Genomic DNA, 22,985 nt, shown 5'->3' on the forward strand with positions numbered 1-22,985 from the left:
CCCAACCCCTTCCTGTCAATGTGTTTCTGTGCTCTCTCCAAATTAAATTGGGGATCACTATTTTTCTATTTCTTCCATCTCTACTTTTCCACTTTACTTGTTTTTTGTTCTCTCATTTTTTGTACTTATTTCCTTCTTTCCTCATATTGTTTTTTATTTATTTGTCTTGGTCTTGTTTTTTCTTCCTTTTAATGGGCTTACGGATACCCTTTTTTCAATAAAATTTTTTGTTTGTTTGTTTTTTTACCTTTAACCTTTAACATGTTATTTTTCACAACCAAACATGGTTTTATGGTTTTTGCCTCTGTTTCACCCATAATGTCTCATGGTTTCCCCCTTCCCTTTTTATTATTTTCATTTTCTGGTTTCCTATTTCTCTTTCTTTCTCCATTTTTTTGCTTCCTTTGTTTTGGTGTCTCTCCTTACTTTCATGGACTTTCTACGGCACTCATCTTTTAATTTCTTATTCCATCAATCCCTTTCCTCTTGTTTTGAGAATTTCTCACCCCTGTGATCTTTCTTGCCCACTCTGTCATGTTGCACATTGAATTTGTCTCCATTTTTATGTCATCATATCTCTGATCCCCTTGGTTTCCTACTCACCCTTTCCCTTCTTTCTTCCTTCCTTGTTCCATTTCCTCTGTACTTCCTTTATTTTCCCCTCTCTCTTTTTCCTCTCACACTTTCTGTGCTGTGTTCTGTGTGTATCGTCCCTGTGGTCTCATGTGTGTCCTGTTCTGCGCACCGTCTGTCTGCTGTTCAACAGCGACGGAGACACAGGCCGCGAGGAAGTAACCTCAGTGTATGTACCATCTCTGGCTTTCTGCCTCTCTCTATCTTCTCCATGCTCTCCCTCATTCTCACTCTCTCTCTCTCTTGCACTTTTTGTCTGTTTTAGGAGTCCGCGTCTCTCTTTATGTCTTGATGTCGCACTGAACTCTTTATTTCATGCCATCCTTCTTTTTATTCACCCTCTTTTCCCTCTGTATATTCTCTTCGTCACTGTACCTTTCTCTCTCTATGCCTTTTTCCTGTCCTTTTATGCAGCCCTGTATCCCTGTATGTATGTACAGTATGTGTGTGTGTATGTGTGTGTATGTCTGCCTGTATCTTATCTCTGTATTTCTGGTCCTGGGAACATGGGGACCTTTTGCTGTCTCGTAGTTCTTGACGCATGGATTTCAAACAGGAAATCCTGCTGCCAATAACGGTTGTTAGCATGTTTCAATAAGGTGCATGGCATAATTTATTATGTGTGTGAAAAGAAAAGCGTGAAGGGTTATTTCAGTTTTCAGTTAATGTTTAGAGCAGGAGAGCTATATGTGCCCAAGTTTGTCTTTGTGCATCCACACGATATAGATTGTCATGTTGACCATCATGTCTCCAGGTGTGTGCATGGACAAATGTGCTAAACTTTATTTGGCTGGATTGGGTTCTGTGTTCTCAGCAATGGCAGAGAAAGACAACAAGTATTTAATGGTTCCGCTTGAATTAGAAAAGCTGCGGTGCATGTAAGGCATGATCTATCTATCTATCTATCTATCTATCTATCTATCTATCTATCTATCTATCTATCTATCTGTCTATCTAATCTGTCTGTCTGTCTATCTATCTAATCTGTCTGTGAATCTTTCTATCTGTCTGTCCTTTATTCTCTCTCTGTATTACTATTTCTCGTTCTGTCTCCACTGAGCATGACGGATATACCTGTGCCTTGGTTTTCTCTGTGTGCGTGGAATGGACTGAGTGTTTACCGAATTACATTCAAATGTTTTCAATCACACACACAGATGCACTCGTACCACTGCATATGATCAAGCTGCTCTATGAAAAAACACACATCAATATAAACTTATGTCCTTTCCCACTATTTTTTCCCTTTTCTCTGTCTTTCATTTCTTTTCTGTAGACCATCACAGACACAAGTCCGATGCGCCGTTCTACGTCCTCATTGGTCCACGGACGTTCAGGTCGAAGCGTGCGATTGGACGATTACTCTTTGGAACGGGTGGTGTCAGAAGAGGGACACCGACACGTTCCGCGAAGAAGAGAACGAGATCGAGACCGGGAGAGACCGCAGTCACCGCACCTCAGAAAGATCCCTCGCTCGCTATACAGACGCTGACACAGGTTTTTAAAATTAATAAGTTCTGTAGATATTATGAGAAACAACTGTGTCAGTAACACTTTATTTTGATAGTCCACTTTAGACAACTATATGTAACTTTGCAACTACATGTCAACTACCAGTCATAAGAGTATGAGTAGACTGTCTTCTGAATATCTGCTAACACTTTATTTTGATGTATAACTTACTTTACAAGTACATGTCTTATATAGTATTATATAAGTATTTACAAATAAATGTCTTATAAAGTATTATAGTACTTATTCTACTGACCCCCTAACAATCATTTAGTTACTTATAGTCAACAAAAAGAAAAAATAGTGTCACCATTAAAAAAAAAAAAATTTTACTCACCATCATGTCATTCGAAAACCTTCATAATCCATCTTCACTTAGACAGCAACTGGGTTTGATGTTCCTCTCTTGTGCTGTCTCATCTCATTTCTGTGTTGGCTTTGGCAGGTCTGGGCACGGATCTTAGCACCACTACACAGTCAGGTGACCTCCCACCTAAAGAGAGAGAACGAGAACGGGGTCGTGCAAAAGATCGTCGCCACCACCATCATCATCATCACCACCACAGCTCGGTGGATAAGGAGCGGTGCTGTCATGAGCGTGACTACCACCGCCATCCACAAGACAGATCTGATCGCCACTGGTCCCGCTCACCAAGTGAGGGGAGAGGGCATAGACAGGTGGGGCACACACTCACTGATATACCACTTTTATATTATGCACAAATTCAGCATTCTTTTTAAGAATTTCCTCACAATAGCATGTAAAATTGTTGTGGCAGATTAAATGATTTTCTTTCCCTGATCTCCACTTATAATTTTAATCAAGGTTTCTTACTCTAGTAACAGTGTGATTTACTTTAACCCAAACATTTCCCACCTTTTCTCTGGCTATTTTTTGCTGCTTGAAAAAGCCTTTGTTATGATTATTGCTTTGGTTATCCTAATTTCTTTACATATAAAATAGGCAATAATATATATACTTTCACTGTTTCTTTATATTGAGATCCGTAAGATGACTAAGAAGAGCTGTACGAAGCCAAATAAATAGCACAACATTTGTGGGCGATCATATACTATTCTGAAATGAGGTGTTGCAGTTTATTTATTTAGTTTATTTTATAGTCTTTTTTGGACTGGAGAAGGTTTTGCACTCTGAAAGCTAGAGTATGTTTAAATAATATTTTGAACATTTTTTTGTTTTTCTTATTTTTTCGGTCTAGTAAAAATAACATTAACTTTTGCTATTCACATGTGCTGTTTAACACATTAAAAAAATATATCAGATGGAAAGTTTGAGTACTGACAGAGGTAGAAACATCACCAATCAAACTTTTTAACAAGATTATTTCTAACATATTTCATGATGTGACCATTACAAAAGAGTAAAACCCTTGAGCATCATTTTGAAGCATTCCATTATTCACTTCATTCGGCACAGGAAGACATTTATGTGCACAAGTCCATGGTTTAGATCTTTACAGTAACCTGCAATGAGGAGCCTGAGGGATGAAAGGTTTCTGGAGTACACAGGTGTGGGAAGACTGTAACCAGACAGCATATGTACACCTGTGACCTTATCATGACTGCTTACTGAAATCAGTTTCTCTTTTTGTGTTATTCTTTTGTTTATCTTCTTTTATCACTGTGGTTTCTGTCCATTTTTCTCGATGTGACTTGTGGCTTCTCTGTGTCTGCTGTTTTGCCTCATTGCCGGTTTGTTTCTTTCTGGTTTTATTGATGTTGTTGTTTCCACACACTTTTATTCTCTCTCTCTTTCTCTCACTTACTCGCCCTTGTCTCTCTCTCCTCTTCCTCCTCCACCTCCTCCTCCTCTTGCCGGTGTGTGCGCTTCTTTTGTTTGACGTTAATTTTGTGGTGTTTTTTTATTTGCTTTGTTTTAATTTTCATGTAGGGCAGTAGTTCTGTGAGTGGAAGCCCCGTTCCCTCGACGTCGGGGACCAGCACCCCCCGGCGTGGCCGTCGGCAGTTGCCCCAGACACCGTCTACACCGCGTCCTCATGTCACCTACTCCCCTGCTGTCCGCAAGCCTCCATACGGCTCCCCGGGCCAGGGTAGACTCTGTTCACCTTCCCCGCGACACTTCTCTCCGTCAGGTCACGAACCGCCCTACCATCCTCCACCCTCCCGCCACGCCTCGCCCCATCACGGCTCACCCCGGCATGCCTCCCCACGCTCCCCCAGGCAGGCATCACCCAGATCCCCACGTCACAGTCGCTGGTGTCCGCCGCCTGACGGCCTGGAAGGTGACGGACTTTTCTACGATCGGGACTATGAGTATGAGCGGCACCATGAGCCACCTGCCTATGAGCAGAGTCTATCACAGGGCAACCCCCACCCTCATTCACACCCAAGGACTGCTCTTCACGGGCCTCCCTCGCACCCACGCCGTATGCCTAATGGCTACCGTTCCTCCTCGCCCTCCCCGCACCGGCGCGGCCCCCACCCAGGCCCACACCGGCCACCCCATGGCCGTGGGCCCCGGAAGGGGTTGCACGAACAATATAGCGAGACGGACGAGGATGATTGGTGTTAGTGTGCATGGTGACCAGGAGGGGGCGCCACTGGACTTAAACCAAGATGTTTATGCACAGCAGCAGGGAGAGAGGGGGGCAGAAGGGGAAACGCAAACAGAGCGAATGGGCCATTGTGAGACTCTGAACATTGGAGCAGCACATACAGCTCCCCTACTCCCTCTCTCTCTAATGCTTTCTCCTGCTCTCTGGACTACATTTCCCATGCTGCTCAGCACGCAAGGGAATGGGAGCATATGAGCAACAAATGGAGTGGTTGCGTTTAGATGGACTGAACTTTAAAGATCAGAGAGATTGTGTTTAAATGCTCCAATCCCGACTGAGCAAGACAGATTGCTTCTTGCCTGATGGAAAAAATGAGGAGCAACATCCTGTCAATCAAAAAAAAAGGAATTTTGAAAATGAAGCCAGAACCCATTTTCCCCCTCACATCTATGCCTCTTAAAAAGACCCAAAAAGTAAAAAGGGATAGGAAAAAATAGACATTGTTGAAGAAAAAGTAAGTGCTCTTGTGAACGAGAGCTCTACCTACTGCAAAACCAGCCCCATGTGCTGGCCAATATTGATGAGTTTTATCATCTGCGTTTACTGTTACCAACTCAAGATGCTGAGTAACCTCATCACCTGGGGGAGGGGTTTACCATCAAAGAGGCGTGGCATATGAAAGGACTCAGTGCAGGCATGAGGTGGCGGGTGGGCGTGGCACACTGAAACCCCACCCACAAACTGCCACTCAGTCCTGACAAGGATAAGACAGCCAGAAAAGAATGAAATGGCAGATGAGGGAGGGACCGAAAGACTATTTCCTCTTCAGAATGTCTTCAATTGATTATTTCTTCTTTTTGAACATTTGGAGCTTGGTTATTCTGTTGCATTTGCTCAGCTTTCTTTGATATTTTTGGACTAAAATCTGATGGAAACTTGCATGATTGATTTAAAAAATATATAAATATATATAAATACATATAACAGAGAAAATTTACTGTGGGAAGGGGGGGTGATAGCTCTTTTTTTTCTGTTCAGTTGGAAGTTCTTTCTCTCGTTTTCTCCCTGTTGCTCTTGCCATGTCTACAGATCTTTATGTGCAGATGGAGTTTATAGAAGGTGTTTTCTATGTTATATCCATCTGAGGATCCCAGATGATGTTCTGCACTGTTTATTATTACTTTGGATTGCACTAAAAACGAGCCTGAATGGTGAAACCTCCCTCATTACGGCTCTGTCGGCCAAGGCTGCAAACAGAGAGAGAAACGGGGTGAGAGACGTTCTCCTTTCTGAAGGCTTCATTTGCTATTGTCAATAACAATAGTTTTGTAATGGAAACTATCTTAATGCAATTGATGACGATGGTGGTGATGCTGATGAAGATAGAGGTGGTCATGTGACTTTGTTGTCTTGTCTTCGAAAGTTTTGTCTGTTGTGGCCATCTTGTTTCGAACTCTTTGTGTTTATTTTTGTTCTGTTCACCACAGACTGAAGTCTATAAGGATGCGCTCCTGGTAGCATCCTGACGTTTACGTACTTGTGACCTCAGCTGAGTAGAATATTCCTATCTGTAGTGAATAGATTGGGTCAGAGCTCATGAATGTTTCAAAAGAGAGAGTTGGAGCATTCAGGATACCCTCGGGCAGTTTTTGTGTCAGAGTTTTTCAGACAAATTCAGGGTCCATTCCATATTTATTTCTCGACAGAAAAAGATGGTCACACAACAGTGTGGTCTGAAGAAACCGTTTGATTGAGGGTCAGTTTTAAACCCCTTGAATTATTTCACAGCTAATGTAAAGTTTTTGGGCGATGAATGTTGTTGTTTACTCTTTGTCCATGTTGTGGTGCTGTTGCACAGCTTAAGCAAGGCTAGACTATGGAAAAACTATCCCTTATGAAAATACGGTTGCAAGAGGGCGCTTGCAGAACTTTCGGTTTTGCAGAACTGTCCCCCCAAAAGGTGATGTAGCAGGTCTGTCGAAGCTTGCCTTTGACTTTTTTTCCGACAGGAGTTTTTTGCGAATTTTGACCTGGGTAGTCTTTGATCAAGTAACTGGAAAAGATTCTTCCACCCTGCCTTCCTGTTCCCTGCCATGGACAGTTTGTAATGTCTTTGGCTGCCTGCTCAATCTGAGACCCTTCCCCCTTCTGCTCAGGATACAACAATACAGTCAAACATATATCTCACAGGGGTGTAGAGTTGCGGCCTATTCAGCCTCTCCTACTGTCACTGAACCCGTCCAGCTGACCCCCACCCATCGGACTATCTCAAAACATCAGAAAAGACCAAATGTTTATGAAATATCCCATTACTCTCCAAAGGAGAATTTTATTGTGCAAAAGTTACTCTTTTATAGCTCAGGAGACTTGTGGAGCTCAGCATGAACTCAAGTATAAACTTTGTTTCATGTGTTTCTCCTAAATCCTTAGAAAAAATCAAAATAGACACAGATGAGACATTTGATAAGATGTGGTATAAATATATAGCTATAAAATTAACGTGGGTAGCGTATCATCTTTGAAATCTTTGGCTTTTGATTGCAGACGTCAGGTTAGCAAATCACTGAGCCTAATTGAACCTCTAGACGAGACATGTGTGAGATCTTTATCTCAGGAGAAAAACTCCAAAAGTCTCCGTTTTATCTCTAGGAGATGTTAAAGGGATCTGCTTTTTTGTCTAATTTCTCCTCAAGCAGTCATTATATGAAACCACAAGGATTCGTCAGGTTTTCACTCTAAGCAGATAAGAATATCTCAGAATAACTCACTGCATTCAACCTATTGTGAAGTCAGTTGGGCGGTTCTGTATTTTCTCCTTTTCTTACCTTACCTTCATTCTGTCCCAGAGTCATATGAAATCCACACTACTTGTTTTCTTGAAAACGGTTTGAATAGTATAATTTCATTTGATTCCTTTTCCTTGCCAACCCATATCCAAGACTTTTAGGGAGGAAACCACTGTTTTCTGGGTGTTTGTTGATGTTCAGCCCACATTTACCTACAGCTGGCCCCCAGTTAGCCCCGGTTTGATGCCCATGGGTCTAGATGAACCTGCAGAGCCACAGTGCCTTCTGTTCTAGTGTCGCACACTAACCCTTCCCCTGCCTCTCTTCCCTCTCCCCTCTATCTCTCTCTTAATGTGATGGACTCACACTACGCCTTAACAAGTCCCCATGTCTGCGCAGTCTGCTGGGCTTTTTAAAGACAGGGAGGCACGGTTATATGATGGGGGAAGATCCCAGTTACTCTGAGAGTAATGACGGGAAATGACAACCAAGTTCTGTCAGGGTGTCCATCTCGGCTCTCTGTCTCTCTTAGCAATGCTTCCTCAAGTGGATGGCAGCCATTTTTTTTATTTGTCTCACCCTGCTCGTTCAGAGAGTTGCATCGAACACCAGAGGGATTGTTCTACTTCTCAGGTCTTTAGCAAAAGGACAGGAAGGCTTATTTTTGTCAGGCATGAAGGTTTGTTAGACCTTTTGCATGGTTAATATAATTCTCATTTAGAAGTTCTCTTGGTCTTGTATTCTTTTGCCGAAAACAAATTTGCTCCATTTTAGCTTAAAATGTGGACAGATAGAATATTAATACGGTTTGATTTGTATTAATAAAAAAAAGAGATAGCAGAAGGTTGTGGTTTTTAAAGGAACAGTTCACCCAGAAAAAGGAAAATCCTGTCATCATTTACTCACATCTCATTCTAAACTATAATGATATTCTTTCTTCTGTAGAATAGAAAAGGAGAGATGTTAAAGAATTATTCTAGTTGCTCTTTTCAGTGCAGTTAAAATGAATAAGGATTGAGGCTTTTAAGCTTTGAAAAGGACACAAAAGCACCATATAAAAGTCATGCTTTTGAATAAAGATTAAAAGGACACCTGAATTTAAAAAAAATGATGTGCATGGATAAATCATTTATAATAAACATTGCACTATTCCAAAGTTTTATTACAGAATAAATCAGGTCATCTTGGTTAAGATAAATGAATAAATGAGGGTGAATAAATGAATAAATCAAGAATTTCCAGTGTTGGGTGCGCTGTCCCTTTAAGAGTTTACGAATATAATTAAGATGTCATTCTTTGGCTCTGCTTGTTCATCAGTTTAGTTCTGACCCTCTTTTGCTCTCAGTGTCAATGCCTTTATTGCTTTCTGTTTTTGACTCGCATCTTCATTTTCTGTCCTAAAAGAAAGTCATTTTCAGTTTGCATCATCGTAGATCCACAACACACTTGCATTTGAGCATGTGTTGTTTGTTTCGTATCGTCGTAGTGGAACAAAGCTGTATTTTCTTTCTGTTTCATATGAAATAAGGGCTTTCCTTCAATGGTTGAGTGCTGCCAAAACAAGTCACCCTCTATGTAGCTACACCACTTCCTGTGGTCTCCCTTTGTACAGAACAGAATTACATGTGTGTGCATGCTAATGTGTGGGGGAACTGGAGAAAAGGGAAGGGGGTGATTGGTAATGTAGTTTTTTTCCCTGTATGTATGAGAGCGAGAACTTGAGGCACAGCTGTGGCCAGCACAAGCAATGTGCATGCCAAAAAAAAAAAAATCTTGTCAAAGGGATTCAAATGATATTGTGCATCTATGGTAATTTAGTGCTGGGTTTGCCAATCCATTTCTGCTCAGCATTTACCATGGCATACTCCATTATCATCCTCATCTGATCCAAATCCAAGATCGGATATGAATCCATCGCCACTTTTTCCAGAAGATTGGAGGGTTGGGTTCATCCATGTGACAGTGGGACGGTCGTCTGTGAGTGTGTTAGTGTGTGTGTTCGTGTGACTGCAAGCTGATTTGAAGGCAAGTCGTTTTATAGTGCCTTAAATGAACAGTTTCCCATCACCGTTACACAACCGTAGATACGAAGCCATGGCGAAAGCGAAGAGGGTCCTCTTGTTTGTACCTCGACTGTCTGTCCATGTCTATCTAAGTTGTTTTGTTGGGCCTATCAATCTTTCTCTTCTGTAACTCTTGTATATCTCATTCATAAACTTCCTGCAACACTCTGTGTTTTCATCCTCTTTCTTCAGCATTGCCATAATCCTTTCCATTTCATTTCCTCCTGTTCTTTATGCATGTCATGGTTTCTTCATTCAAACACATTGCTGATTCAATATTGAGCTTATATTGATAATTAATACTGAAGAAATATCATTTTCATATAAATGTGTTAATAGTAATGCTCATAGTAACAGTAACTAAAAGATAATTATTACATAGTCATAATTATAATAACATAACATAATTATTACACAATTAAAGGAGCTGAGAGCACAATTAAATGTCATCATTTACTGTTGTGCCATTCCAAACCTGCATGACTTTCTTTCTTCTGTGGAGCACAAAAGAAGATATTTCATAACAATATCAGTATTTCTAGTGTGTACAATGATAGTCAGTGGGGTCCAATGTTGCTGTTTTCTGCAAAATATCTTTTTTCTGCAAATGAAAGAAAGTCATACGATATTAGGGTGAGTTGATGACAGTTTTCGGTTTTAAGTGAAAGATCCTTTTAAGTGCACAAATGCCAGAATAGATGCTTTGCTATCAACTAAAAAAAAAAAAAAAAAACATGTAGAATTAAAAGAGAGAAAACAATAGATTTCACTTGAAAGAGAAACTAATGTTGCGGTTCTGGATAACAAGACAGGAAGTGCGTTTTCAGCCTCGTCAGCAGGAGTGGGTTTCTTCACAAGCACTCGTATGTGTTGAAGGGGAAATAAGCGTGTGGTGTGAATGTGTGAGTATGAGGGGAGTTCCTGCGAGCGTGTAACCACTGTCACCGTGACACCCACAAACCCGTCCCATCTCTACTTAATCACCCATATCCCACCCGCCATCCAGATTACTATTGACCTGAATCATTTAAAAGCAAAAGAGGAAGTTTAAAGAGAAAAAAAGACCATGATAAAGAGAGGTATTTAATTACTGATTTGCATGTGCAACGTGCATGCCACTATGTGGGTTAACAAGTCAACTTCAGGAATTATAAAATATAAAAAGAAATATAAAGAAAAAGAGTATATATGTATAAATATATAAATATAGTTAGATGTTTTTATGAGCAATGTGTTCCTTTTTTCTTCTATTTTTAAAAATGAAAAAGACAAAAAAGAGGGGAAAAAATTATATTAATACAGGGAACATGATAAAACTCAGAATGTTTGTTTGTTTCTATTGCCAACTGTTCTCTGAGAATCGTGGGTAAGGTGAGCACACAACATGCTGTGGAAATGTATTACAGAATTTAAAAAAAAGCAAAAAAAAGAAAGAAATTCTAAGTATGAGGGACTGCACATCACTCTGATTTAAGAAGAAATCCAAAACCCTTTTGCTGATGTTGAGCTCTGAAAGAGGCTGCCTGAACCTGGTGATGTTACACATTAATTCTGGCTATGAAAAATCCCCCTTTTTTCTCTCTCTTCCTCTGTCTCTCTATCTCTCTGATATTTCTACCAGTGCATTTTGTAATTCCGAACAGAACTCTTCCTAAAGAACCTGAATAAAAACCAGAGAGAATGCATTCTAAACCCATCTCTTGTCTTCAGATGTGCGACTGTAGTTTGTGTGTGAACGTGTGTCTGATTTCAGCCTTTGCACACAACAATTGATGAACAGTTGTAAAGGAAAAAAGCCTCTCTTTGACACATGCATTCACACCTACACATCATTCTGAAAAGAATTCAATCAGGCTCAGTGTTTCAGGTGAGGGAAATGACGCCACACAATGACAACTGTTCAGGAAGTGCCGATAGCTGATGATTAAGGATCTGGGCTGTTAACCCAATGGCTCCACGTTAAATCCCAAGTACAAGCATCCCAGGAAACTATTAATTACTGACTGTGCATCTAAACACCCTCATAGAGACTTCCTCTGTAAGTCAACTGTTAGTCACCATAAAGCAGAGAAGGGCAAATCATGTTATTTTTTTAACAAATGGTCACAGACAGGAGCTGTTTAACCTTCAGAAAATGCAGTTTGTCCGTCTCAAGAAGTCTGATAATATATTTTAAATTTATTTTATGAGGTTTGTATTTGTATTCAGGCCTGATACCAAAATGTTAGAAATGTCTAAATACATATTTAATTCCTGATTAATGTTTTCCTAGCAATAAACATTGAATAAAGTTGAAAAAACAGTATCTCATTAAGTAAAAAAAAAAGATAGATATTCTATAATAATTATATTACCATTGTTACGCATTAATTTACTATTTATTTATTTATTTATTTATTTTACTCGTTTTAGTACTAAAGCTAATTTAGTACCAAATTTTGGATGGTTATATATGTCCCGCAGTGTGAATATTATATTAGTCTATTAGCCTGGATTGTTTCTTTTTCTGCAATGCTTTATTATTATTATTATATTGGTAATTGACAAAGTTAATATGACGCTGTTTTATGGTTTTTTACTTTAAGTTTAGCAGACCAAAATCACCACAATTTCCCCTCTCCTCCTCGTTTATTTGCTTACAGAGGCGAAAGACCCACATCAAGACCACCCTGGAGGAAACAGTATTGTATCAGAAACCTGTTTGAGGTTAACATTCATGCTCACACATGCCCACAACAAAAAGATTCATTTCCCACAATCTGAATTCAGCTGGGTTTCAGTGATTAATCATCCAGAGTAATTATCTCACTGCAGTTTCCCAGCTGAGGATTCAGCCATTTGAATTGATATCCACCTAAAAAGTTCACTTCCTGTCTGCTCAACAGACTCCTGGTGCCAAAACCTCCTACCTGAAATTTCGTGCACACCTATGCTATGCAGATCCACCCCCAGAACCCACATTTACAATCAGAGCAATGATTCATACTTACTCATGCGGGTCATTTGAATATGATGCCTATTCACATGCTTTTGTGGCACTCTGAATCTTTGAAAAACATTTACTTGCTTAAAAAAAACATTGCAAACATCTTATTTAATGTTCCACAAAACCACCAGAACCTGAGACACAATAATATACTATATAAAGAAGTGATTAAAATTCATGCTCTGAGGCCCGTAGACAGTTTGACTATCTTGCATTAATTATTTCTCATTGAGCTCTACTGATGTCAGGCTCGAATGGTGTAATGCTGCCAGTTGAACTGGGACTTCAAGCTTGACAATTATATAGTCTGACGCTGGCTACTAGCCAAAATATTTGAGAGTGTTCAAGGGAAAAGTGAATTTTATGACTCATGGACATGTTTGGACAGATCTTGCTGACTAATGTAGGGAAATTACACTTTATCATAGTGTTTCCAGCTGTTGCCTTTTTCATCGCCTACTCAGGAGTGACAGATAATGAGCTGTACGTTTTATGAAAAGATTAGGTTTAGGGTCTAGATGAGATAAGAGTTACTGATGATGAGTAAGTTATAGTCACATATTACAAACATGATCTGATTGAAAATCCCTTACTTATTCCTCACAGAGTTCCAACGGTCTTGAAAACTTAGAAATATCAAGGAAATTGTATTTTAAAAATGTAATTTTGATCCCTGGAAAAGTCTAAATACATAAAATGTAAATTAAAAATTGAAATCATGAAATATTCCATACTTTATCTGAATATTTCTAGTCAGCCTCGACTCTTCATTGACTAATAATTGCTCTTTATACGAGTAATCTTTATTAAAATACTTTTAAAAAGTAAAAAAAGCTGGGAAATCAAGTCACTATACTGTTTAAAAGATGTCGAGAAACATAACTTAAATAAAAGTTTTTTTTTTTCTTTTCCCACAAAGATTAGTCCGAAATCTAGTCATCCAGAGCTTGAGATGTTTCTGTTTTGTAAATGAAATCTGTACAACAGGATGATGTTTAAACAATTGCATGTTTATTGCAACCAATGAACACTGAAATCAGCTTCATATGATATCAGTCCATCAAGTCCTTCTTAAATTAATATTATCAATACATATTCTTCTGTGCAATTGATCAGTGCAACAGTGACATTTAACACGTTTTGGCAAATACATTTTCAAGTATCATGCAGCATGTGTTTTTTCTCATACACCATCTGCGTTGCTCTTATTTGAGGTTGTAAAGTTCATAGACTTGGATAGAAGACATCAGAGCCTCCGTTCCCAGTTCAACCAGTTCAAACGTGAGGGAATAGAGTCAACTGACTCCTCTCACTGAACAATGAAGCAGCTCTGGTGATTCCATTGCGCTTGGGATAGTAGTATCCATCTCCTGTCCTGTATTCCTGCTGATCCTGGCCTTTCGTGGAGCTCATGTGGCGAGCTGAGCCGGCACCACAGGTGTCGGGCTGCAACCGGTCCGTTCTGAACCAGTTTGTCCAGGAAATTCCCATCGAGGGAAGTCGATTCTCGAAAAGATCCAAAGCACGTCTTGCTCAACACGCCACGACGGCTCGATTTGTTGGGAATGCGGTCAGAGTTTCAGCCTGGCGACAGCTGTTTCCATTATTAGTCCTCAAAACCTCCCCCTGGAGATGTTGCTTCTCCTCATCCGTGTCCATTTTTGCCTTCTTCAGAGGTAGAAAGTCAGGCTCGATCGCTGTCTTACTGCGGCGCTTCCTGGAGTGCCGCTCAGAAGCGCATTGGTTCTCTTTGTCGTCCTCCACATTCTCTTTGGGTTCTTGATGTTTCATTGCGACCTCCTTAGGAGTTAAAGTCTTTGGAGAGTCTTTGCTTATCTCCATGGGCTCCTCTATGGCCGCGTCGGGAGCGCAGGGGACGACCTGTTCCTCCTCCGCGTCTCTGAGCAGCTGCGCGGTGTGGTAGATGTCCCGCGCGGCTCTCATGGTCATGGAGAGCAGGAGACTCCGGTGAAGACACAGTCCCCCGCGCTGCGTCCTTAATGAATACAGTTTACTAATAGAAACAGCCATGATTCTCTTGGCCTCGACGTCCATTGTGTTTACAATGTAGCAGAATGTTTCTTAGACGTGTTTTCTATTTTTAAAACCTCTGCGCTTTAAGGTCTTCACAGCGGATTGCAAAACTAAAAGTTTTCTCCTCTCAGGGCGGTGTTTTATGTGCGCTCGGCTCTGGTGGTGACATAAAGAGTTTCCATTCCCCTGGGTGTATAAACACGTCCCTCCCTAGTCAACATACGTCATATTGGCACAGTACTGAAGTATCAAGTCAACATATGCTCTGTGTTGCCATGTCTATATATTATACGCCACTCTCGACTTGTAGAACATACAAAAAAAAAAAAAAAAAAATCATGTTATTAAATTCAGTATTAATATGTACTTTTGTAGTATTGTAGCTGTTGTTTTAATTTTTATGTTACTAGTTAGGGTTACTTTATTTGTATTTCTGTTTTAGTTTTTATTTATGTCCAGTTTTATAGTAATTTTAGTGCTTTAGTGATTTTTTTTTTATTTGCCGAGGTAAGAGTAAGCCATAAAGTTAGGTGTTTTTTTGTTTTTTGTTTTTTAGTAAACTTGCATTCATGAATGTGAAATTTGGCCAAAAATATAAGTTAGTTGATTAAATAAAATAATTTTTCATCTAATTCTGAATAATCACTGAAGCCAAAAGCACAAGAGAGCTTATTAAAGATTTGCTTATTTTGGTTTGATTTGTAAGAGAGAGAGAGAGAGGGAGAGAGGGAGAGGGAGAAGCTGCTATTTAACGAAATCTGGCAACTCTGGTCTTAATGGCAATGCTCTACGAAAGCGTCATCATATGTCATAATTGCACTGTATCAAATGTCTGCCAGGAGAGTAAAACACTGTTTCATGACCTCAAATGATGTTTCGCAAATAATCATTAATTATTGATCTCATATAATCATACTAATGACATGTCAATGAAATACATAAAAAACCATGTACATGGTTCAATGCATAATTTTACAGATTAGCTGACTGTTGTATTTTTTATCCTTTATATTTGTATTCACTTTATTCAATCTATATTCGTGACTAATCTATCAAACTTGACTTGAAAACATTTCTGTTGAAAGGTTTATCAATCTGGCCCCAGTGTTTACAGTTCTTTGGAAGCGTTCTTTTTTTTTCTCTGTTTGCTCAATGTCACGTTTAGTCGCCATATTTGGAACATCCGTCGGTGGAAAAGCCGTGACGTCCCCGCCGCTGCAGAGGCAGTGATGATGTCACCGCGTACCATATTTGGACTTGTCACCGGTCCAACAGCCCCTCCCCTTCTGCTCACATTAGCGTAGAAGTGAAGCTATTGAGGTCACATGGCAGCTGTCACTCACTCCAAATACACGATCTTTTTATAGAAAGCTCTACCGGGCTGTGTCGAAATTACGAAATTTTTGTTTATGTGCACCATGGCTTTTTGGACTAATAATTGCGTTTAAAGCGTGGAACGTGTAGCAAAAACATAATAATATTATTATTTCTGTCTTGTTTATTGTAGCCTATATACTGTATTGTCAAGGTTTAGCCTATAAATTAACGCAAATTCATTGTGTGTTTAAGCATACTTGGCAATTAATCTCATTCTGATTATTTTGATTTATTGTTCATGTTTGTGAATGTGTTTATAGAGAGAAACAGATGATTAAAACACTAGGGCAAATCTGTATAGTAAACAGAGTGACTAAACAAGAACACCTTCAAGCCACTGCTTGTAAAAATAGCTCCTTTATTACTGTTCTCTGACTAACTGCATTCCATGTGATCAGGCCTGCAATTAGGTCCACCCTTGATTTCCGTAAGCATTCTTTGTAGCTGTGATCACACACACACACACACACACACACACACACACACAAACTGGTTTCATTATATTAATGAGGTCACCTCATATAATTAATGGTTTTCATACGCACGTAATGATATCTGCTAAACCTCAACCCTAACCCTCAAATAAACCTGTTGACATTATTTTATTTAAGGCGAAACATGTTTTCAACCTAAAAATCTGTTTTCACTGTGTTTGTGAGGACAAAAATGTGGCCTTGACAACTACAGCCAGCCTTTTAACAGAATATCTGTGTGAACAGGAAACGGTGTGGAGAGGGAGGAAGACAGGAGACGGGAAGGAAAGGGTGAGTGTATGAGGTGGGGAAGGAAGTGAAGGAGAATAGTGTTACTAAAAGTAAAGGAAGGAGAGGCGACTAGGCGACAAGGATTTAACCCCTTTAGCTGGCATGGAAAGACATATGGGTACCTTTAAACGGTTTAACACACCTATCACAAAAATTCATGTCACACACCAACTTGTCTTTAGCCTGGCATGTTTATGCCCTAAGCGTCAAGCAAATCTAGGCCAGTTACATAACCAAATTAATTATGAATCAGGTCAGGGCTGCAGCAAAGGTGTGCTAACAGCACTCTTATGAAAATGAGTGACAAACAATGCTAAAAATATGACATTTCGACTTATTGAGAGAGTCACAGATTAGGTAATGCATCATGAAACATTATTCCTCTACAAAATTAAAGATTGTTAATTCAAATTATTGTTAGTTTGGACTAACAAGTTACTCAAAACAACTGCATTCCTTTTATTTTATGTACAAGTCAAGAAATGTGTGCTTGTGCTCATAAGGTGATTTATGTTTTTAAGATTTAGAGATGAATATTTCCTGTAACAAAATTAAAAATAAGATCATTAGACTTTAAGCACAGTTTGAAATCAAATATGGAAATTTAACAAATCTGCAATAGAAAATGTATATATTGCATTTTTGCTCAGTCACAGAGCTTTAAACTCAGTATCAGCTTTAGTCTAATTTTAGAAGACAAAATTATTAGCAAAATTAGAAGCAACTAACCATAAACCTAACACTAACCCTACAAGTGCATGTTTTTAACTAATATTACTCAGTTCATATTTGTGTAATAACACCGTAACACGAACACCTTAAAATTAAGTGTAACCAACATTATATGTGCGCTTACATATTTTGATAAAATCAAATTAAATGGTATATTGTAATAAGAAGTGTTACTACATGTGACACCTCAGAATATTTTCTAAGCAAACATTTTGCCTTTTAAAAATAATTATAGTAATAATAATGTCTGGTAAAGTTGTGGAACATGTTTGTTTTATGTCTCAACAGTCATAGATACAATATACTGTGCATTCTAACCAGAGTCGCATTAATGGACTTTTATTTTGAAAACTTGTACGTGCGAACATGTTTTTCCTGCAGTTGGCTTCACACAGCTCCTGATGCTAAGGGGCTAATATGTCGATGGAGGATCCTTTTTTCGTGGTTAAAGGGTAAGAAAAGTTATCTTCCTCTTCCCTGTCTTAATGTCTGTCTTCCGCCGTTGTCGAAATGACTCGGGTTTGATACTGACAGGTTAAGTTAAAGCTAAGTCAAGCATCTTCATCACTACCTGTAGCCCCAGTTAATGGCACATTATACTAATAAACAGCCTTCATGTAATAATAAGCTGAAATATAGCTTCTAGTTATGTTTTAGAAATCTGGAAGGTTAAATTAAGACCAAAAAACACAAAAAAAAGCCAGAGACGTTTAGATAGGTGGCTTGTGTTGACAGAAGTGTAAACACACACTGATTTATGTTGCATGTGCTTTGAATGTGTGTCTGCCATTCATTTAATGTACAACACAAATAAATCAAATGTGTTCGTTGTATGAAAAACGTGTCTGATTAGCCTGGCAAGACTGTAACTAACTTACCACTGGTATAGTGCTTATAGAGGTTGTTTAATGTTGATAAACACTTTTCAATCCTTTCAAGTAGAAGGGGTTTCACAGTTTACTCATATCTGTGGCAGAGAGGTGCAGAAGGCCCTGTCCAAAGCACGGGGGCTGTTCGAGCGCTGGGAGGAGCTGCTGCAGGAAGAGACCCCCGTCAGCCGCGATGAGCTGGACTGGAGCACCAATGAACTCCGAAACTGCCTGAGGGCCATCGACTGGGACCTAGAGGACCTAAATGAAACCATCAGTATCCTGCCATAAACCAAAGGCCTATGATGCCTTAGTATGATGCTTTAGTAAAGTGGTACACCGATACTTTGTACCTTGATGCCTTCATAGGTGCGAATAGCAAAAGGGAGATGGAGGTGCCAGAAGACTGTGCAGTTTAAAAAAATGCTAGCATTTTGAAAAAAGACATACAGAAATGTTTTCAGTTGGTATGATTTTTTTTTTAATTGTCCTTGAAAGAAAGCTCTTAATGCTCACCAGGGCTGCTGGTTAAAACTACAGTAAAAACCGTAATATGAAATATCCTTGCATATATGCAGATCCCTTAATAGTCCTTGACTGCATCAGGTATTGTGGAGGCAAACCCTGGAAAGTTCCGTTTAGGAGAACATGAACTCCAGGAAAGGCGGGACTTTGTGGTGCAAACGCAGAAATCCGTGCAGGTATCGATCCCTCTGTTATTTTCTAGAAGTATTTCATTTTATGATGGAGTTGTAGTATTTTCATTTGTATGAATGTGTATCTGTACGTAGCTGATGAAGGAGCAGCTCTCTAGTCCCTCAGCTGTGGCTCAAGCAGAGAAGAAAAACAAACAGGTCAGTGATTCATTCACTGTTAAACTGGAATGACTCTGAATGAATTTATATGGTCACATGTGCTAGTGACATTAGCACGGTGTCCCTGTCTGACAGGCTCTGCTGGGGGCCACAGCAAAGGATCGTTACGCCGGTCTGGAGCCTCACCTGGTGTCTGCAAACTCCAGATACATTCAGGAGCAACAGGAACAGCAGCAGGTAAAAGACAGGAGGTCTTTTTTCATTGAATATATATTTTTTTCTTGACCAGCATTATTTGATAGTATTCCATCTTATAAGCCTCACAGAAAACAAGAAAATGTGCAAAGCAGATCAGATGCTCAGTACCACAGTTTTGAATCTTATCGTCATCTTCATTTTATGTTGTAAGTTTCCCCAATTGTCTGTTTGCAGCTGATCATGCAGGACCAGGATGAGCAGTTGGAGCTGGTCACAGGCAGTATCCGTGTCCTGAAGGACATGTCCAGCAAGATAGGAGATGAGCTGGATGAACAGGCAGTGTGAGCAGAAAACACATGATATTAAAGAATTAACAGTTAGAAACACCGGGTTTGTAATAGAAACACAGGAATTGTATTACACTCAATGTCTACTTATGTTAATATGTGTGCTTTTTGTCCCAGTATGCTCAGTGAGTTTAATGAGGAGATGGACCAGACCAGTTCCAGAATGGACTCAGTGTTGAAGAAAATGGAGAAAGTTTCACACATGACCAGCAGTGAGTGCTTTTACTACTTATTGTGTGTCCCTCTACTTGTTTTCTCATGTTTTAAAATAATTTTTAGCAAATTACAAAACAAGCAATGTTATAGAGAATAGAAAAACAAATTTTATCCCCCACCATTAAAGGAATAACATTTCACACTTTGTTTATAATATAAATACTTTTTAAACAATTATCCACATTATTTGTTTTTTTAAGTTTGAAGTTAAAATATATATATTTTGTTAATTATACGCTATTTGAAAAAAATGGGGTAGTAAGATTTTTTAAAAATGTTTTGAAAGGAGTCTATTATGCTCACCAAGTCTGCATTTATAAGATCAAAAAACAGTAATATTAAATATTTTTGCTTAAAATAAATTTTCTTTTTCAATATATTTTAAAATGTAATTTAATTATGTGATGTCATTTTTCCAGTCTTTAGTATCACATGATTGTTCAGAAATCATTCTGATATGCTGATCTGGTGCTCAAGAAACATTTCTTATTATCAATGTTAACCAGAGCTGCTTAGTGTTTTTGTGGAAACCATGATACATGTATCAGAATTCCTTGAGGAGTAGAAAGTTCAAAAGAGCAGCATTTATTAAAAAAAAAATCTCCCTAACTTTCACATGGTAGTGTATAATTTTATAAAGCTGATTAATTTGATTTCTCAAACCCACCCAAACAGTTTAACATTTATTGTTTTTGCGAGCGTTTTGTCCTTTATCTCGCTTAATGAGTGTGAGATGGTGTGATATTTTGACTTCACATTTGTGTTTTTGTGTGTTGCAGGTCGGAGACAGTGGTGTGCTATTGGAGTTCTTGTAATCATACTGATTGTGGTGCTCATTCTGTTCTTTGCTATTTAAACTGGACTCTTCTTGGGCCTCCATCATGCCAAAAGCTTACAGAATTTCACCATGATTCTTCCACCTCAGCTTCCATTAACTTTGTGAGAAAGAGTTCAGTTATTTTTATTGCCTCTCCTTGTCTTTTTGAATTCATCTAACGCATACGTCTTCTGGCTCTCAGCGTTTCACTCTCTCTCACTGCTTTTGGATTGGACTCATTGTCCTCGGCAAGGTCTATTCCAGAATTTCACTGGTGCTGAGATGGAAGTTAACAGTTATTGTGTTTCTTATGTTTTATTGTGGTACAGAGTATAAGTGGGGATGAGGAATTTGATATTGCCTTATTATATTTTTATATGTTTAATTTTTAAAACAGTACAGTAATTGTGTACATTCTAAATGCCTGTGAAAGAGGTTGACAATATCTGTGCTAGTGCTTCACCAATTACGTAACACAGTTTAGATTTTGTTGTTTCAAGAAATCTGAATGACATAATAACAAGCAGTATGAGTAAAGCAGGTTCACAGCGCCCTCTAGATCTGTAACAGTCACTATAAAAACATCTGTAACTTGTGGTAACACCATCAAACGAGTTATGATGGTGTGCGTTGGAAATTATAAACTAAAATTATGGCCAGAAATTTAGGATTATTTCAATTATGTTTTTAAAGCAAAGTCACACCTTTGGCATTTTACACCATTTGCTCTTAATTTATGGATAAATCTGACATTTATTGCATAATTTGAGTGAGCTTGCAGAAAAGATCATCTGCACTTTTCATGAATCCTCATGGATGCGCTGTGTGCTTCTTGTAAGTATTTGGATTTCCCGTATTTTAAAATATGATTTTATGCATTGCTTTTGAGATGACTGTACATTGGACTGTAAAGTTTCATATTACTGTGGAGATATGTGTAGAATCATTTGGACATATAGACAGTTATGCATTCACTACATGCCACAGCGATATTCCACACCCATTACTCCAGTATATATAAAATATATTTGGCATTTTACTATTTTTTTTTTAAGAAAATTAGTTTTTTAATTGCCGTCCAAATCAACAAGACGCATGTTCTGGAAGTCAGCTCTCAACTGACAGAATCCCCTAAAGAGCTGATCAGACCCCACAGTAAAGATTGTTACTTGATATTTCTATTCCCAAACTTGAGCTGAGATCTAATATTGTGCCAGTCTGTGGGTGTACTAATGAACATTATGTACTCAAAATCCTCTGTGCCAATGAGTTGTTTCCAGTGTACCCTCTGATCTGGGTGTGAGGACACTGTGTGCCTCTGGGTGAATGTATAATGTTCAATATAAATGCTTTCCTCTTTCTGCTTCAACTGAATATGACACATTTCAGATTTGTCAAGTATGAATTTGTAATATGATTAAATATATAAACCCATAAATAGCTAAAAGTCAGATTCAACTCCAAGCATAAGAGTTTTTGAAAAATGTAAGCCTTAATAATGTCAATACTCACTGTTGCTCAAAATGTGGAACAAAGTATTAAAACTTAATACCTCTTACATGCCCATTTAGGGAAATTTGGTACGTATTTGATTTTCTTTTATTTACAAATTAATGTCTTTCAGTGCTGCCTATATATAAATGAATGCATTTCAAAAGTCTAATGCCCTTGTCACTTGTTTTTGTAAGCATTTTTGTATTATATACAACTTTGGCCTGTATTTGGCATCTTGATAAATCTAAATGGTTCCTGATTAAAGTTTATGCCTGACATGTAGTTTCATTTTTCATTTCACAGGTTATTTTCAAATTACGTGCATCACGCAATTATAAAAAAGCCAACCACAATGATTTCCTTTGTTACAAACTTTTTTATTAAGATGTATTTTCATCTTTTCTCCATGTTTATTTTTTTACAGTAGTTAATGTGCAGTTTTCTTTCTTGTTGGGTCACAGTAAAGGAATTCACAAAGTTATTGGCACTTGGAACACAGAGGAAACACTGGCATGTACTCAGGGTGGGGTGAAGGGAACAGAGGGGTTTTGACATCAGTAGACGCTACTGCATTTGTTTCCAAAAAGTGGTTTCTGGGAAAAAAACATCTCATGCTGTGAGTGCACAACTAACAATCAAACTTCATTAGTGTTTCTATGTATAATGTACAGTATATATATAGAATTGTATTTATATATGTATATTCAGATATACCAGAAAAAATAAAAATAGCTGCAGGATCCCTGCGGCCACACAAGAGACATTCTCTCCCAGAGCCATGCTGATTGTGCTCCCTGGCCCCTGG

The 22,985-nt window shown here is 38.7% G+C and overlaps 3 protein-coding genes across 4 annotated transcripts in view; 2 read left to right on the plus strand and 1 right to left on the minus strand.

Annotated features, from left to right (window-relative positions):
* The window catches only part of LOC109057375 (voltage-dependent P/Q-type calcium channel subunit alpha-1A-like), a 131,135-nt gene extending 119,912 nt beyond the window's left edge, over window positions 1-11,223 (plus strand). The window contains 5 exon segments of the mRNA XM_042766593.1: window positions 767-802; window positions 1,910-2,047; window positions 2,049-2,130; window positions 2,591-2,823; window positions 4,058-11,223. Of these exon segments, the coding sequence (XP_042622527.1) occupies window positions 767-802; window positions 1,910-2,047; window positions 2,049-2,130; window positions 2,591-2,823; window positions 4,058-4,699 (1,131 nt within the window). The 3' untranslated portion in view covers window positions 4,700-11,223.
* A 2,288-nt stretch (window positions 11,224-13,511) lies between these two features.
* LOC109058714 (immediate early response gene 2 protein-like) lies at window positions 13,512-14,737 on the minus strand. Its single transcript, XM_019075909.2, has one exon. It carries the CDS (start codon window positions 14,570-14,572, stop codon window positions 14,051-14,053), a length of 522 nt encoding a protein of 173 aa, XP_018931454.1. The 5' UTR covers window positions 14,573-14,737; the 3' UTR covers window positions 13,512-14,050.
* A 3,003-nt stretch (window positions 14,738-17,740) lies between these two features.
* Window positions 17,741-22,456, plus strand: LOC109058713 (syntaxin-6-like). 2 transcript variants are annotated; one of them, XM_042766590.1, is made up of 8 exons: window positions 17,741-17,876; window positions 18,367-18,570; window positions 18,900-18,994; window positions 19,085-19,147; window positions 19,244-19,345; window positions 19,541-19,647; window positions 19,771-19,865; window positions 20,649-22,456. In XM_042766590.1, exons 1-8 carry the CDS (start codon window positions 17,756-17,758, stop codon window positions 20,723-20,725), a joined length of 864 nt encoding a protein of 287 aa, XP_042622524.1. In that variant the 5' UTR covers window positions 17,741-17,755; the 3' UTR covers window positions 20,726-22,456. The 2 variants fall into 2 exon arrangements, with proteins under 2 accessions (XP_042622524.1, XP_042622526.1); XM_042766592.1 differs by having other exon boundaries at window positions 17,742-17,876; window positions 18,401-18,570.
* The last annotated feature ends 529 nt before the right edge of the window (window positions 22,457-22,985 follow it).

The sequence above is a fragment of the Cyprinus carpio genome, chromosome A11 (genome assembly GCF_018340385.1).
Source record: "Cyprinus carpio isolate SPL01 chromosome A11, ASM1834038v1, whole genome shotgun sequence".
Classification (NCBI taxonomy): Eukaryota; Metazoa; Chordata; class Actinopteri; order Cypriniformes; family Cyprinidae; genus Cyprinus; species Cyprinus carpio.

What these genes read in the sequence shown, in the direction of transcription:
- LOC109058714 (XM_019075909.2), bottom strand. Translation starts at nt 14,572, where the DNA reads ATGGACGTCGAGGCCAAGAGAATCATGGCTGTTTCTATTAGTAAACTG.
- LOC109058713 (XM_042766590.1), top strand. Translation starts at nt 17,756, where the DNA reads ATGGACTTTTATTTTGAAAACTTGTACGTGCGAACATGTTTTTCCTGC. An exon ending in GGACCTAAATGAAACCATCA is followed by an intron (nt 18,571 to 18,899) that starts GTATCCTGCCAT and finishes TGACTGCATCAG; the next exon opens with GTATTGTGGAGGCAAACCCT. An exon ending in AGTTTCACACATGACCAGCA is followed by an intron (nt 19,866 to 20,648) that starts GTGAGTGCTTTT and finishes TGTGTGTTGCAG; the next exon opens with GTCGGAGACAGTGGTGTGCT.